Source organism: Coenobita brevimanus, chromosome 60, assembly GCF_032717465.1.
Source record: "Coenobita brevimanus isolate Jiangsu-jjx chromosome 60, ASM3271746v2, whole genome shotgun sequence".
Lineage (NCBI taxonomy): Eukaryota > Metazoa > Arthropoda > Malacostraca > Decapoda > Coenobitidae > Coenobita > Coenobita brevimanus.
The window spans coordinates 42,073,118-42,087,003 of NC_137013.1; the positions used below are offsets into that span (position 1 = coordinate 42,073,118).

Genomic DNA, 13,886 nt, shown 5'->3' on the forward strand with positions numbered 1-13,886 from the left:
GATTAACTCGGACTTATTGCGAGTTTAACAGAATTTTCCCCTTTTTGGTTGCCATGTTGGGAAGTGATAATGGATAATTTTTTGTGCACTAGATTGGAGGGTTAAGTTGGAGGGCATTTAATTGGGGAGGTGCAGTGCAGGTGTGATTCACGTCTTACGGGTGCAGTTCATGTCTTACGGGTACAGTTTTTGTCTTGCGGTTGCGGTTTTTGTCTTGCGGTTGCAGTTTTTGTCTTGCGGCAGCGTATTTTGTCTTGCAGTTGTGGTTTTTCTCTTGCAGTTGTGGTTTTTGTCTTGTGGTTGTGGTTCTTGTCTGGCAGTCACAGTCCTTGTCTTGCGGTTGCGGTTCTTTTCTTGCTGTTGTGGTTTGTGTCTTGTGGCTGCAGTTCATGTCTTATGTTGTGGCTTATGTGTAGAGGTTGCAGTTCTTGTCATGTGGGTGCAGTTTTTGTCTTGTGGATGCAGTTCTTGTCATGTGGATGCAGTTCTTTGTCCTACAGGTGCAGTTGTCATGTGGGTGCAGTTCTTCCTTTGTGGGTACGGTTCTCGTCGTCGTTGCAGTTTTTGTTGTGGTGTGGTTCTTGTTGTGCGGTTGCCTTTATTTTTTTGCGCGGGTGCAGTTCTTGTCGTGCGGGTGCAGTTCTTGTTGTGTGGGTGCTGTTCTTGTTGTGCGGGTGCAGTTCTTGTCATGCATGTGTGGTTCTTGTCATGCGTGTGCAGTTCTTGTCATTTGTGAGTGCAGTTCTTGTCATGTGGGTGCGGTTCTTGTTGTGTGGGTGCTGTTCTTGTTGTGCTGGTGCAGTTCTTGACGTGCGGGTGAGGTTCCTGTCATGTAGGTGCTGTTCTTGTCTTGTGGGTGCAGTTCTTATCTTGTGGGTTTAGCTCTTGTCTTGCGCTTGTGGTTCACGTCGTGTGGGTCTGATTCGTGTCGTGCAGGTGCGGTTCATGTTATTTGGGTGCAGTTCATATCTTGCAGGTGTGGTTCATCTTATGTGGGTGTGGGTTCATGACTTGTAAGTGTGGTGGAGGTGCAGGTCCAAAGGTTGAAATTTTTTAGCTGCAGTGTGAATACTGTTCTAGCAGTGCAAGTGCAAATCAACATACTGGAACCATGTGGAGCTTGTCAAGGTATATGAACATGGTGTGCACATTGCACCATAAAAATTTGGCAGCAAGCAATTTTTTAAGGATTTTTCTTATTTTAATACAGTATATTTACTTTCTACAAAATGGCTGTAGAGGTATGGTTTAGTTAAATTATTATAAAAAAAATAAATAAATAAATAAAAATGCTAAATCCTACAAAACAGTACTGACATTAATATCTTGTTGACAGCATTTAGTGCAAAGCAGTAAATGAACTGACATGTGTTGGTTGTCAACATTGATAAATTATAAAACAGTAAATATACCGACATTCGTTTGGCTGTCAGCCTTGTTTAGATAGTACAAAACAGTAAATGTGCTGACATCATGGTTGTCAACATTTAGATAGTACCATAGTTGCTGTTCCTTAAGAGCAGGTGTATTCATATGTAAAACAAAATCTTTATTGACATGAACTTTCTTTTTACCTGTTTTATTTCCTTAAGGAAATGAAAATAGTTGCCATTAAGTACAGTTGAAAATATAAGACAATCCCAGTCTCATCCAGCATGAGAATCTCTTACAAAAGTAATTTAGTGCTACTATTGCTGGTGTGTTATAAAAACTTTCAGATTATTTCCTTACCAGTAGCTTGTATTTTGGTAGGAATAAACTGCATACAACAGTCAACAGTGTATACCAGATAATGCTTGTATAAAAGTCATATTACCTTGAGCCATATGTGTTTCCTAGAGCAGAGAGGAGAACAGCTAGAGTTAGATATTTAATTTTGTCTAAAATTTGTAGCATTACATAGATTTCGTAGTACAGTAACTGAAAAAGATGCTGCAGATTAGCTATTGTACAGAGTCCTTTGCATAACCCATTAAGCTCAGGGATTTTATTTTTTAATGCTGTCTCCATTCCTGTTTAATTTGCTTTAAGATACTAAGTGGAGGGGTTATGTATGGCATTAGTAAATTCCTTTGGTACAAGAGGCCTATCAAGTACTGCACATAAAAATAGTTTGGTAGCAGCAAGAATAAAGCAATATGTTAATAACATCACCTGGATTCATGGGGTAAATCCATCCATTAGAGTATTTGCCTTTTAGTGTTTTTTGTTTGTAATGTAAGTTTTACAGTTGATTGCAATGAGAGCAACCAGAAGATTAGTTTTTTTTTTTTTTTTTTTTTTTCCAATGGGACAGTGTTACCTTTTGTTGTATACAGAGTCAGAGTTGGTTCAGGATTCCTGGTAGTTCCCCTAGTAAGCCGAGAATACACCTAAGACATTTATCTTCAAAATTCTGGTCAGTAACATAAGTTCTCCAAACACTAAGACTGCATTTGTATTATTTGGCCTTCTTCACAACAACATGTAAAATGAGGCATTCCAAAATGACCAGTCCAAAAGTTTGATACTTGCTGTTGACTGTGGTAATTTGTTGAGTAGATAGATGCTGTCACCCTTCCTGTGGTATGTAGAATGTTACTTTTACTGAATGCATAAAGCGTGCAAGCATGTTGCAGCCTTTATTAACAGTATGACTAAATCTTCTATGGTATTTATAAGATAGAAATGTGACCATATGTATTATCATTTTAGCTGTTAGGTGGTGTGTTGCACGTTAAGTGTGGATGTTTATGCTTGTAGGGTGGAATCAGGATTCCAAGAGCTTGAATGGTGAGTGAATGAGGTTGTGGCTCATTTGCTTGAACAGTTATGATTCCTTTCTCCTCTTGTCAGGCTTTTTCTTGCTTTGAACCCAGTCTCACTTCAGCCTTATGGGAAAAGAGGTCTGGATGATGGTAATGATTGGCACATGTACCCACTTTTTTTTTCTCATTACTGATATCACTATGTATACTTATGCCTAACTACTGTTTTTGGTAATCACACTACTAATACTTGTCCCTACCAATTAATATTACTCTTTCCTTTGCAGACGCAGTACTTTGCTTCCCCCGGCCCTGCGTGGTAGAGGTGGTGTGGATGGGGGGGAGGGAGAGGGAGGAGGTGGGGATGAACCTGCCCTGGACATGTCCCGTGCCCCCTCCCCCATTGTCCTGCGTCCCCACCACACCCAGGCCTCAGTGCATGACTCCCAGGGCACACTGCTGCATGATCCACAGGAGAATGGGAATGGGATTGGTGATGACAAGGAGTATCATTATGAGGAGCCACAGCACGTCTATACTGGGTAAGTTATAGAGAGAGATACTGTGCCAGCCATCAAAAACAATGCACTGAAAATGCAAAATATGCTTGCTTCAAATCTCTGCAACAACACCCCCCCTTCCACCCTACCCACCAGCACCACAGCTATCTTATCTCTGCTTCTGGGGAGATTCGGTTAGGGGGCGGAAACAGTACATGGAAATATTAAAACCCGGGCAGAAGGATGCTTTGGGGCATGCATGGTGAAAGCTTAAGGGTAAAGGGTGTGGGAGTATGTTGTGTTTTTGTTTGTTTGAGATATACAGTAGTTACATTTGTTACCACCTGTGCTGATGAGATTTGATAAACTATGCATTTTGACACAGGATGAAAACTGAAGGACAAGCATGAGGTAGGATGTTGTGGTTGTGTTCATTATGGAATATTCTGCATTTATCAGCTCCTTCGTTGATGTTTGTACCATAATGATCAAAAGTTAGTTGTTTCCTTGCAGGCCGTGGTGATACAAGGTATTGAAAGAAACATCTGCATTTGAGATGGATTGCAATATGCAGTGCTATACACAGGAAAAAATTATTAGCAAGAATACTCATTTTGAAGTTTGGGGAGGAATGAGAAACATTCATGAAGATAATGTAATGGGGTATTGTCATTGAACTTTTGCTCGTGGTAGAACCAGTGGAGATAAGGTGATAAAGGGTGATAGGAACAGCACTGGGGCGTATGCTGTTATGTACTTTTGTGCACGTGTGTGTTTTTGTGTAAATGATTCCTTTGGTTATTCTTACCACGTTATGGCAGTTTTATTCTGCTGTGGGAGACCATTTGTAGTGAATGCTGCTGCTGTCTAACCCCTCGTTTGGAAAGTTTCTCCTAAATGAAATGAAATCATCTGGCAGTTGCACCATCATTGGTTTTGTTGTTGCTACTGCTAGATGTTTGAAGGGCTCATGTAGTGTCTTGAGAGCTTTCATGAGATTGTGGACACACACATTCATTGAGAGAAATGTTCACTGCTGGCCAAATAGATAGCTATGTTATTAATACTGTGTTTATATGGATTCATTGATAAGTTGGTCGATAGATAATTGATTGTTTGACAGATCAGATGATACAGTCTAAGTTTGTGTGTTGTTTCAGGGGTGGAGCAAGGAGCCATGAAACCTTGGAGTACACCTTTGGCAATGGCAGTAAGGATGATGCCGACATCAGCTACTCACTGCAGTAAGTCCTTACGAAAGTGTTCTTGTGGGCTTAGGAGGATCCCCAGCCACCTATTGTGAACTCTGGGATTGGGTGTATGGCAGCAGATAATACAGACCATCTTCATAACCTCTTTTGAGCTTGAAATGTAGTACAGCAGCAGCAGCAGCAGCAGTAATAGTAAGAGTAATAGTAGTAGTAGCAGCAGCAGTAGTAATAATAGTAGTAGCAGCAGCAGCAGCAGCAGCAGCAGCAGTAATAGTAGTAGCAGCAGCAGCAACAACCTGTTTCATGTGCAGTGTGAACCTGCTAGACTATAGGTTGAAGTTATCCTCATCCTGCAGTCCACTATCCTCCTTTCATGGGACAGGGAGGGAGTTAAGGGACATTTGCATAATCGGGCAAAGGAGTTGTTCAGTTAGTTTGGTGTAATTACATGGTGTCCCTCTCCAGCACCTTGAATTCACAATGTCCATTGTAAACTGAATATAACATTCTTGTGGTGGCTGGGGTAATATACAGCAGATATTAAACCTGTGTGAGCTCAGGCAGTCAGTTTTTATCACAGTTACTCTCCTATCAGTGATGGTATAAGGCCGTATAATCTCTCAAGCTGAGTACATTTCTAATATCACTGATTAGACCTACCATAAGTGGTTTCTTTAGCACCTTGTCTTATCCACCAATGCCTCATACTGATCACCTTGGTTAGATTTTTAGTCAGTATCAAGAGTATTGGAATTCTTGAGTTCTGGTAGGGGAATGGCAGTTGGGAACATCATAAAAGTGGGATGGTGATAAAATATACTGTTCTGTAATTTGATAGTTGAATAAAATATCCGAAATATATTATTACAGTGATATGGTTAATAGAGTTAGTTTTTCATGTACTAGTAATGTCCTCTAAGTTGATAAAAATGTGGAGAAAATTACTGAAGAGTTGAAGGTACAGTCTGGATTTGATATTTGGTGTTTTGATATTTTAAATGTAGTATCCCTTTTGTGATAGTGGTGAGTGTTACCTTAATCAGTTCTTGGTCATCATTATCATATACAGACACATTATTGCCTTTGAAAGCTGTCTCTAGGTGTGGATGAAGACAGACGTGATAAGATTGTTTTCACAGAGCATTTGATTTTGTATCGTGATATACTTCTCGCCTTATCACAGCACACGGTGAACAGTGTAGATTTCCTACCCTATCAGTTTATGAGGCTAAACTTGTATTAAGATACTGTTTGTGCAAGAGTTTGGGCTTATGAAGCTTAGGCTATATTAAGATAAGGTTTGGTAGAAAGTTTGGCTTGTGTTTGTCAGTATGTAGGTAACACAAAAGCTAGTAAGATTTCAGTGCAGAACAACAGTTGTCAGTCCAGTGAACACCTCAGCAATTGGGAGCCATGTAGTCAGAGGCAATGTGTCAGCCACCTGTGATTAGGTAATAAAAGTGGCTGGGTGCGTTTGATCGATGTATACATTTATCGTATCACAGCGATGTTAACAGCCTCAAGGATGCTTGCAGGTTGTTGTTGGTAGAGGCAGTATAAAACCAAGGGAGACTGATATATACTCCAGTGTATCAAGGAAAGTTGTTGTTGATGAGGACATTCATGATAGCATAGTGAATTAACAGCTTCAGCAAGGAGGCAGGTACAGGATTTGCAGAACTGGGTGAACCTATTAGATGTTTTATCACTTCAGTAGTTCAGAATATTGCAAAACAGTGTCATTAAACTTTGTGCTGTGAGGGGTCTTACCAAAACTTCATAGAATATCTGGTAGTTTAATAATTTAAAACAAAAATGAAATACTATTTTGTCTTTTATCCAGTCCATTTTTTTGCCACATCAGGAACTTGAGGGCCTGTGCCTGGGCTATTTAGTCCAGACATTCATGACAAGAGTGACTAGTTTCTTGCCCCTAAGCTGTATTATGTGAGCATTGAACTCCATTCATCTCTTGGATGTAATCCCTTATGGGACACATGAAGTTCAAGAGCCGTAACCCACTAGAACACCAGGTGTCTGATCGGCCATGTGTTTACCATCCAGCATTGTAAATGGTTTCCTGGGTTACAAGAAACCTCTGTTCTTGTCACCTAATGAAGTCAGATGAAAGTGGATTGGTTAATAGTTTCCCTGTTGCAGAGGGATTAATGTAGGTAATGGTGATGCTGCAGAAGTGTTAATGTAGAAAATGATGTTGCAGAGGTGTTGATGTAGATAATGATGTTGCAGGTGTTGATGTAGATAATTATATTGCAGAGTTTGCTTAGTTGGGATTGCAGAAGTGTTGACATTTATTGTTGGTGTTGCATGGGTGTTATAAATTTGTAGTGCTGTTGCAGTGGTATTGATGTAGATATTGGTGTTGCAGAGCTGTTGACATGGGTCATATTTTGTTGCAGAGATGCTGACATAATTTACATTGATATTGCAGAGGTGTTGATGTTGCAGACATGGGTCATATTTTGTTGCAGAGATGCTGACATAATTTACATTGATATTGCAGAGGTGTTGATGTTGCAGAGATTGTTGACATAATGTTGATGTTGCAGATGTTGTGATGCTGCTTCTGAGGTGTTGACATAATGTTGATTTTGCAGAGGTGTTGACGAGGTTGCAAATGAGATATCAGTTCTGGAGGATGAGGTGCAACAGCTGAGACACACCAACCGTCGCCTTGCTGGGGAGAAGGACCACCTAACCCATCACCTCACCATCACTGAAGAGGACCTGTCAGCACTCAGGGAAAAATTTGCCATCCTTGAAAAGTCACTCATCAGGTTAGAGCAATAGTTGTAACTATTTACATTGGATTAGGAGGTTCTCTGTCATCTTTTTCATTAATGGTTTAATTTGTAGGTTGTTATTCCTTATTGTATTTCAATGTTATGGTTCGTTCGCAGTGTATAGTCTTTAGTGATTTAGGTTTACATATTAACTGTAAAAGTCAGTTCCATATTGCCTCTTTAGGTTGAAGGGACCTGAGGTAATGCTACCTTAATGTAGGCTAGAACAGAGAAGGATAGGAGGCAAACCTGTAATCCAGATAGCATTACATGCAAAAAAAAAAGGGCTAAAGTAATGATATTTACACAACAGTTGGTTGTGCAACATGTCTTTACTGAAGGATATGGATTTTTTGCTGTTGCTGATAATAAAATATCATTTGATCAATGGGATATTTACACAACCATTACCACTGCAGCAAACAACGAGAGCTTAAAGACATTCGTGTTCTTGAGGCCGAAGTAGATGCATTACGAGGTCAGGTGGAGGAGGAGAGGGAGAGAAAGGCGAGGCTGGCAGCTCAGGTGACTGCAGGAGAACGCACCATTGGAGAACTCACTGACAGGCTACATGAGATTGAAGAACAGGTAGGAAATATATTCTGCAAATTTGTAGGATTAGTTGTATATCATGGCTTGGATGAAGTAACTTTCTTTTCTACTGCAAAAGTTTACTGCTATGCTTAGCTTAGAGTATAGAAGCTAATGTATCATGTCAGCATAAAGAGTAAATGAACATTAAAACAAAAATGCAGTTAAATAGGAGGAGCTTGTAATGCTGGCTTGTAGGTGGGTGCAGAGGTAGTGGTCCTTTGTTTGAGCTTTCAGTTTTTTCATCATTTCTAATAACCATAGTAGTGTCTTATACCAAAGCACTTATAGCAGTAGTAGCAGATATTTGTTATTTTCAGATGGGAAAATAAATTGTTCAGATAATGTAGAGGTGTAATTTATGGTACTTGATGTTATTGTTTGCATGTTTGAACCTGTGTTGAAATTAAACCTAAAACTGATTTTTTTTTCCCCCTGAACAAAATAACACATGGCTGATACTCAAATTGCTTTTTATTTCATTTTATTTTTCCCCAAAGCTATTGCCATTAATAAAGCAGATTATAACAGAAGTATTACATTGTAAGATCAGTGCTTTTGATATTTTTTGCTATTTAGTATCTGAAAATCATATATCTCAGCTGCGAGGGGCCCAGGCGGACATATCCAGGGAGAAGCATAATGTCACCAACCTCAAGGAGCTCAATGAGGTGAGGCTGTGTGGATTGTTAGTTGTGGTTTTGTGTAGCAGGAATGTGTGAAATAATGGGTAATGTAAATGAAGTTGCAGTGAGCTCTAGAGAAATTGTCAGTTATAATGTCACAGAATATCATGAGCCATTGACTTCTTGTATGTACTGCTGTCTGATTTGAGGAAGAGTAGTGAAGTGTAGAGAGTAAGACTTCATGCATAACTGTTTGGCCAATTTCATTGGGCATGCAATCCAATTCTCTCTCTTATATGCTTTCTTTGTGCTTGTGGATCATACTTCGTCATATCTTGTGGAAGGTGGTGGTAACCATTATCCATTCACTTGATGTAGTGCTGCCTACTTCTTCCTTTTCCTTTCTCTTTCTATTTCTCTGTCATCCCTCCCCTTTCCTACCATTTCATTTCCCTCCTATCTTTTGACAACATTGCAGGGGCAGTTGCTTCCCTTTGGTTGATGGATTTGCTCATCCAGACAGACAGGTTGATCAGCAACAGTTTCACCCCATCTCATCTCATCTCATTGGTGGGAATATTGGTTGGGGTGGTCGTGGTGATGATGATAAGGAATCTAGATCTATCCTTTTGAGATAGTAAGGGATTAGAGTATGATATGCACTCCTTGTAAAATAATGGAGCAAGTTAAAAAGATGTCGATGATATGATGATGACAACGACTAAGATGTGATTATAATTTCAGGTTCTCCAGGAAGAGAATCTGGATATATTGGATCAGCTGCTCCAGGCCAAGAGAGACATTGAGGAGCTTCATGCTTTCCCCAACCCCCATGCCAGTCATTCTAACCACTCCTCCATCTCTGATGTAAGAATTTTACCCACTTACAATAATGATGATGATGATGTACTTATATTCATGCTTAGTTTCCACCAAATACTCCTCCTCCCCCCAGGTAAGGGGAGACCTTTCATGGCAAGGGAATTAGACATCTCCATGGACCTCCTTTAGTAAAATGATGTCTTTAATGTTGCAGTCATGTTGATGCCATCTGCTTGTATCCAGCTCGTTTTGAAAAGTGGGTTGCCATGAAGTCAATAGCTGAGAGAAGCAGATACTTCATAGTGCTTCATTCTTCCTCTTTTTGTGTGTGTGTGTGGAGCAGAGGGGGCATTATCCTGACACTTTTTTATATCCAGCTAGAAAAAATACTGTCTGATTTTAGCATAATCCATTTTTATATCCAAGTAGAAAAAAAGTCCTGTCTGATTTTAGCATAATCCCAAGTCGGTCATGAAATCATTTTCTGTGTACTTAGTAATGTACCGTATAGTATTAATATAAAAATCTTTCTTTAAATCTTAGCTCAGCTCGGTTGATATTCCCCGGGCCAAGAGTTTTGAGGAAGAAGAGGAGAAAAAAAGCAGTGATGAGGAGAAAAAAAGCAGTGATGATGAATCCACCACAGCTCCCACTGATTCCCAGAAGCTTCCCATCTCAGTCCTCTCCATCGTGCAGGACTCCGCTACACCACCCTCCTGCCACACGCCACTCAGCATACACTCAGAGATACAGTCTCTGGTGAGTCCCCCTGATGTACATACAGTCACACATGAAAGTTCCTGCCTCCTGATATTCTTTCCACATCCCACCCTCCTGCCACATGCTACTCAGTGTACACTTAGAGATACAGGCACTGGTGAGATGGAAGGCCTTTGTTAAATCTGTTGTGGTACTGGTATGTGCTGTTATCCATGAAAAATCTTGTAATTTCTGCTTTTTTTTTTTTCCCATGAGCTTTGGAAGTGAGGCTAAAGGAAATCACTGTTGTTTCATGTTGTGAGTGAAATATTTCTGCAAATCAACTAATAATTTGTTTTTGGTCTCTCTCTCTCTCTCTCTCTCTCTCTCTCTCTCTTTCCCTGAATAATGTGGTTAAACAGTGACACATTTCTGCATGATAATAGTATACATTTGTCATCATCATCTCTGTGTAATTTAATGACTTTTAGGTCTTGTCATTTCACTTTTGCCTCATTCATTTTCCACCAGGAAGAACAAAATTCCCAGCTACCCTTTTGTGGGAGGACCAGTGATCCTGATGAGAAGTCTGAAAAGAGCCCTGGCAAGTTGGCAGATGAAGGATCTCACTTCTCAGACATGGTGAGATGTCTTTTGTAGACTGTGAATAGAAAGTGATGACTGTGTATGTTCTGAGTGGTAATTAGTTAAATTACATCTACAGTATACCAGGATTAGCTCAGTTTTGTGGTGGCATATGTTCCAGTTTCTGCTCAGGATACTGTAGCTGTGTGTCAGTGTCAGTCTTACACAATGTGTCTAGATATTTCAGAATGAAAGGATCATGAATTTACTTTTCATTTTTCTTAAGTTTTCTTTGGAAGGGAGAAGGTTTTCTTGCACATTCATCCTCTGAGTTTTTCTTTTTTCCTTAAGAATTATTAAGGGCAGTACTATGGTGCTCTTTCTGAGAAGCTGTAATTAATCACAACAGATGTTGGGTTCACTGATGGATGCTGTTTAATTTGTGGATTTAAAAACTAATATATGGTATTTTCCTAAACTTTTTTTTTTTTTTTTTTTTTAATAATTCCCAGATATATTTGAGGCCTGCCAGACTTGTTCAGTTAACAGATAGCCTCAGCCTAACTAAACCTAATCTAACCTAATCTAACTCCTCCTCCAGGATGTGTATAGAGGAGAGGCTGCGAAAGAACGCCTTGTCACCACCCTGACACATCTCCTCTCCCTCACCAAGCAGTTCTCCACAGAGGCTGCTAAGTAAGTGTTGATTACGTTTTTATGAAGCTTTTCTTGGTGAGAGAGTTGCTTGGAATGGGATGAGGAATTTCTGCTGTTCCTGAATCAGGGTTGTATCGGGAGGGTTTTTCTATGTTGCTCTACAGTACCCTGGGGAAATGATTGTGATATGATGGGCAGATGAGACGCATACTCATCGAAGCATCGGCAAGGTGAGTTTGAAGTTTAGTATTGATGAGTTTATGATACAGATAAGATTGAATTTGTTGTTCTCTCTGTGTTTCTGCCAGATAAGTCTAATATCCTGATTTTATGCCATATTACTTTTTATGTTTTTCTGAGTGAAAGTGGATAGCACTGAGAGGAGAGGATGATTGAAGGATAGATAAAAAAGGGGAGATAAAAGGAGGGTGGGAGAGAAGGTGGAGGAGGAGAAGAGTAAAGAAGAATTTTTGATAAGTGAGGAAGGTAAACAGAGAGCAAGATAGGGGAGGAGTTGGAATGAATGAATGAATGAGATAGGAATGTAAACAGAGAGCCAGATAGGGGAGGAGTTGAAATGAATGAATGAATGAGATAGGAGAAGGTGGAAATGAAATGGGTAAGGAAGTAAGTTTTAGGAAAAGGAAAGGGAGAAAGTGGGAAAAGGGTAAGGAAGAACATGTCAGTTGATAACAGGAGAAGGAAGAGACACGAAACTGTGTTAGTATGTTTTTACCCGACTAAAATGTTAACTATAAGCTGCAGATGCTTTTTAAATTAGGGGTTGACAATTTACGCAACTGTCAGTGTTAGTTTTCATTTTCAGTCTTATGATTGATAGAAAATGAAGTTGATTTGTATGTTTAGTTGCTGATTTGAGTGATTAACGTAAACCAAAGGAAGGAAAGTTTATTGGGACGAAAGAAAGGAAGCTTGGAAACAGTGAGGAAACGCAAATTAGAATGTGTTAGGTGATGTGAACACAAAGAAAAAGAGGGAAAAGGGCCGTTTAAAGGTAATATAATATTGTAAATGTCTTAGTGGAAGCTGAGATAAGCAGATGACAATGGGACACCAAGTAAAGAAAAAAAAATACTTTCGTAAAATAAAAACAGCACAAAATTTTTAGTTTGCGCTGGAGAGAGAACCAGGGTGTATTAAAGAAAACGCAGGTAGATGAGTTTGTGAATGGTTAACTTGTCAAAGCTGTAGCAACTATACTAATAAAAAGATATATGAATGAAGGAATTAATTCCTAGATACTGTACTATTATGCAGTTGTTCACAGGTTGAGGTAAAAATAGTTCATGTATGGTGATATAGCGTAAACTAGGTTATACAAAGTACTTAATCTGGAACAATTCATTAATCTTTGCATTATTCATTGCAGCCTTTGAGTGTAGTGAAAGTTGCTTGCAAACAGAGAATTGGACTTTGTTAGACTCGAAATATTTAAAGTTTCATCGTTGGAGGTATTACTTATTTAACTGTTGGTAACTTGGATGGAGGAGGAGGAGGGGTGGTCCAAGAAGATTTGAGTGTGGAATATTTAGCATGGGAGGAGGAATAGGGATTTGAGGGAGGGATGTGCATCATGGGAGGTGCCGGAGGGGTAGTCCAAGATGATTAGGGAGAGGGTGATTTTTCTTAAGGTACTTCCGTTGTAAATGGGATCAGTTATAGACAGATTTAGGGTTTTATTCCAAGCTAAGATTTCGCAACACCTCTACTGTACCTTGGCGACTTGTTTCAGCACATTATACCTTAGTATCCCCTCGTTTGTGTTTTTTTTTTTTTTTTTTTTTTAAATGCAAACTTCGTCAATATTAAAGCAATGTAAAGAGCGTAATTATAATGCCATAATGTAATCTTCAAAAGGAATAGGTTTGGAGGTAAATATCAGAGTGTAATGGACTAAATCACTACGGAGAAGGTGCTATACTTAGCCTTCAGTTTCACCTAGAGGACAGAATCTTAACAACCCTTTCAGCACAGTGACCTCAAATTCTTTTCTTGTAATATCCAGACGATTTTTTAAAGATAGTTCAGGAGGGAGAGTTCTTGACCTGGAGAGAGTTCGTGTTAACCTTCAGTGTTCATCCTGTCTCGGGATACTTTCTTGTGCTGGATACAATTGTGTAGAAGGAAATAGCAAGAATAAAATATGTGACTTGATCAGTAGAGGTTAAAGGTTTTCTTGCTGTGAGAAGTTGCTGAAGTTTCTGTGTGTGTGTGTGTGTGTGTGTGTGTGTGTGTGTGTGTGAGAGAGAGAGAGAGAGAGGGAGAGAGAGAACCTGAAGGACTGCAAGCTCACGTTTTACCCTTCTGATTTACATAGAGAAAAATAGATCCCGGTCAGTCGTAGAGCTGTGCCAAATGACTGACAGCCTTCATCCCCGTACACAAACTCAAGAATTTAAAGCCATTGAACTTTGGGGTAGAGAGAGAGAGAGAGGGAGGGAGGGAGGGAGGGAGAGAATAAACGCTTAAACCCCAACCTTGTCGTGAAAATAAAACACCTCGCGTGTAGCATTCAATTCCACTTTTTATTCCCCAGCCGCCTTGGTATGCAGGCCAACTCACGCCATTTTGGGTATTTCTGCAACCATTTACCCGCCTTGTACCTAAATTTCTGAGGAGCTTT

General features: G+C 39.7%; 1 protein-coding gene across 1 annotated transcript in view; it reads left to right on the top strand.

Moving 5' to 3' along the window:
- Window positions 1-1,111: 1,111 nt before the first annotated feature.
- Window positions 1,112-13,886, top strand: part of LOC145403404 (uncharacterized) — a 66,037-nt gene continuing 53,262 nt past the window's right edge. The window contains exons 1-10 of the mRNA XM_080275185.1: window positions 1,112-1,128; window positions 3,035-3,289; window positions 4,408-4,491; window positions 7,077-7,256; window positions 7,682-7,850; window positions 8,456-8,524; window positions 9,224-9,346; window positions 9,845-10,060; window positions 10,532-10,642; window positions 11,187-11,281. Coding sequence (XP_080131311.1) covers window positions 1,112-1,128; window positions 3,035-3,289; window positions 4,408-4,491; window positions 7,077-7,256; window positions 7,682-7,850; window positions 8,456-8,524; window positions 9,224-9,346; window positions 9,845-10,060; window positions 10,532-10,642; window positions 11,187-11,281 — 1,319 coding nt within the window. The remainder of the gene's footprint in view (window positions 1,129-3,034; window positions 3,290-4,407; window positions 4,492-7,076; window positions 7,257-7,681; window positions 7,851-8,455; window positions 8,525-9,223; window positions 9,347-9,844; window positions 10,061-10,531; window positions 10,643-11,186; window positions 11,282-13,886) is intronic.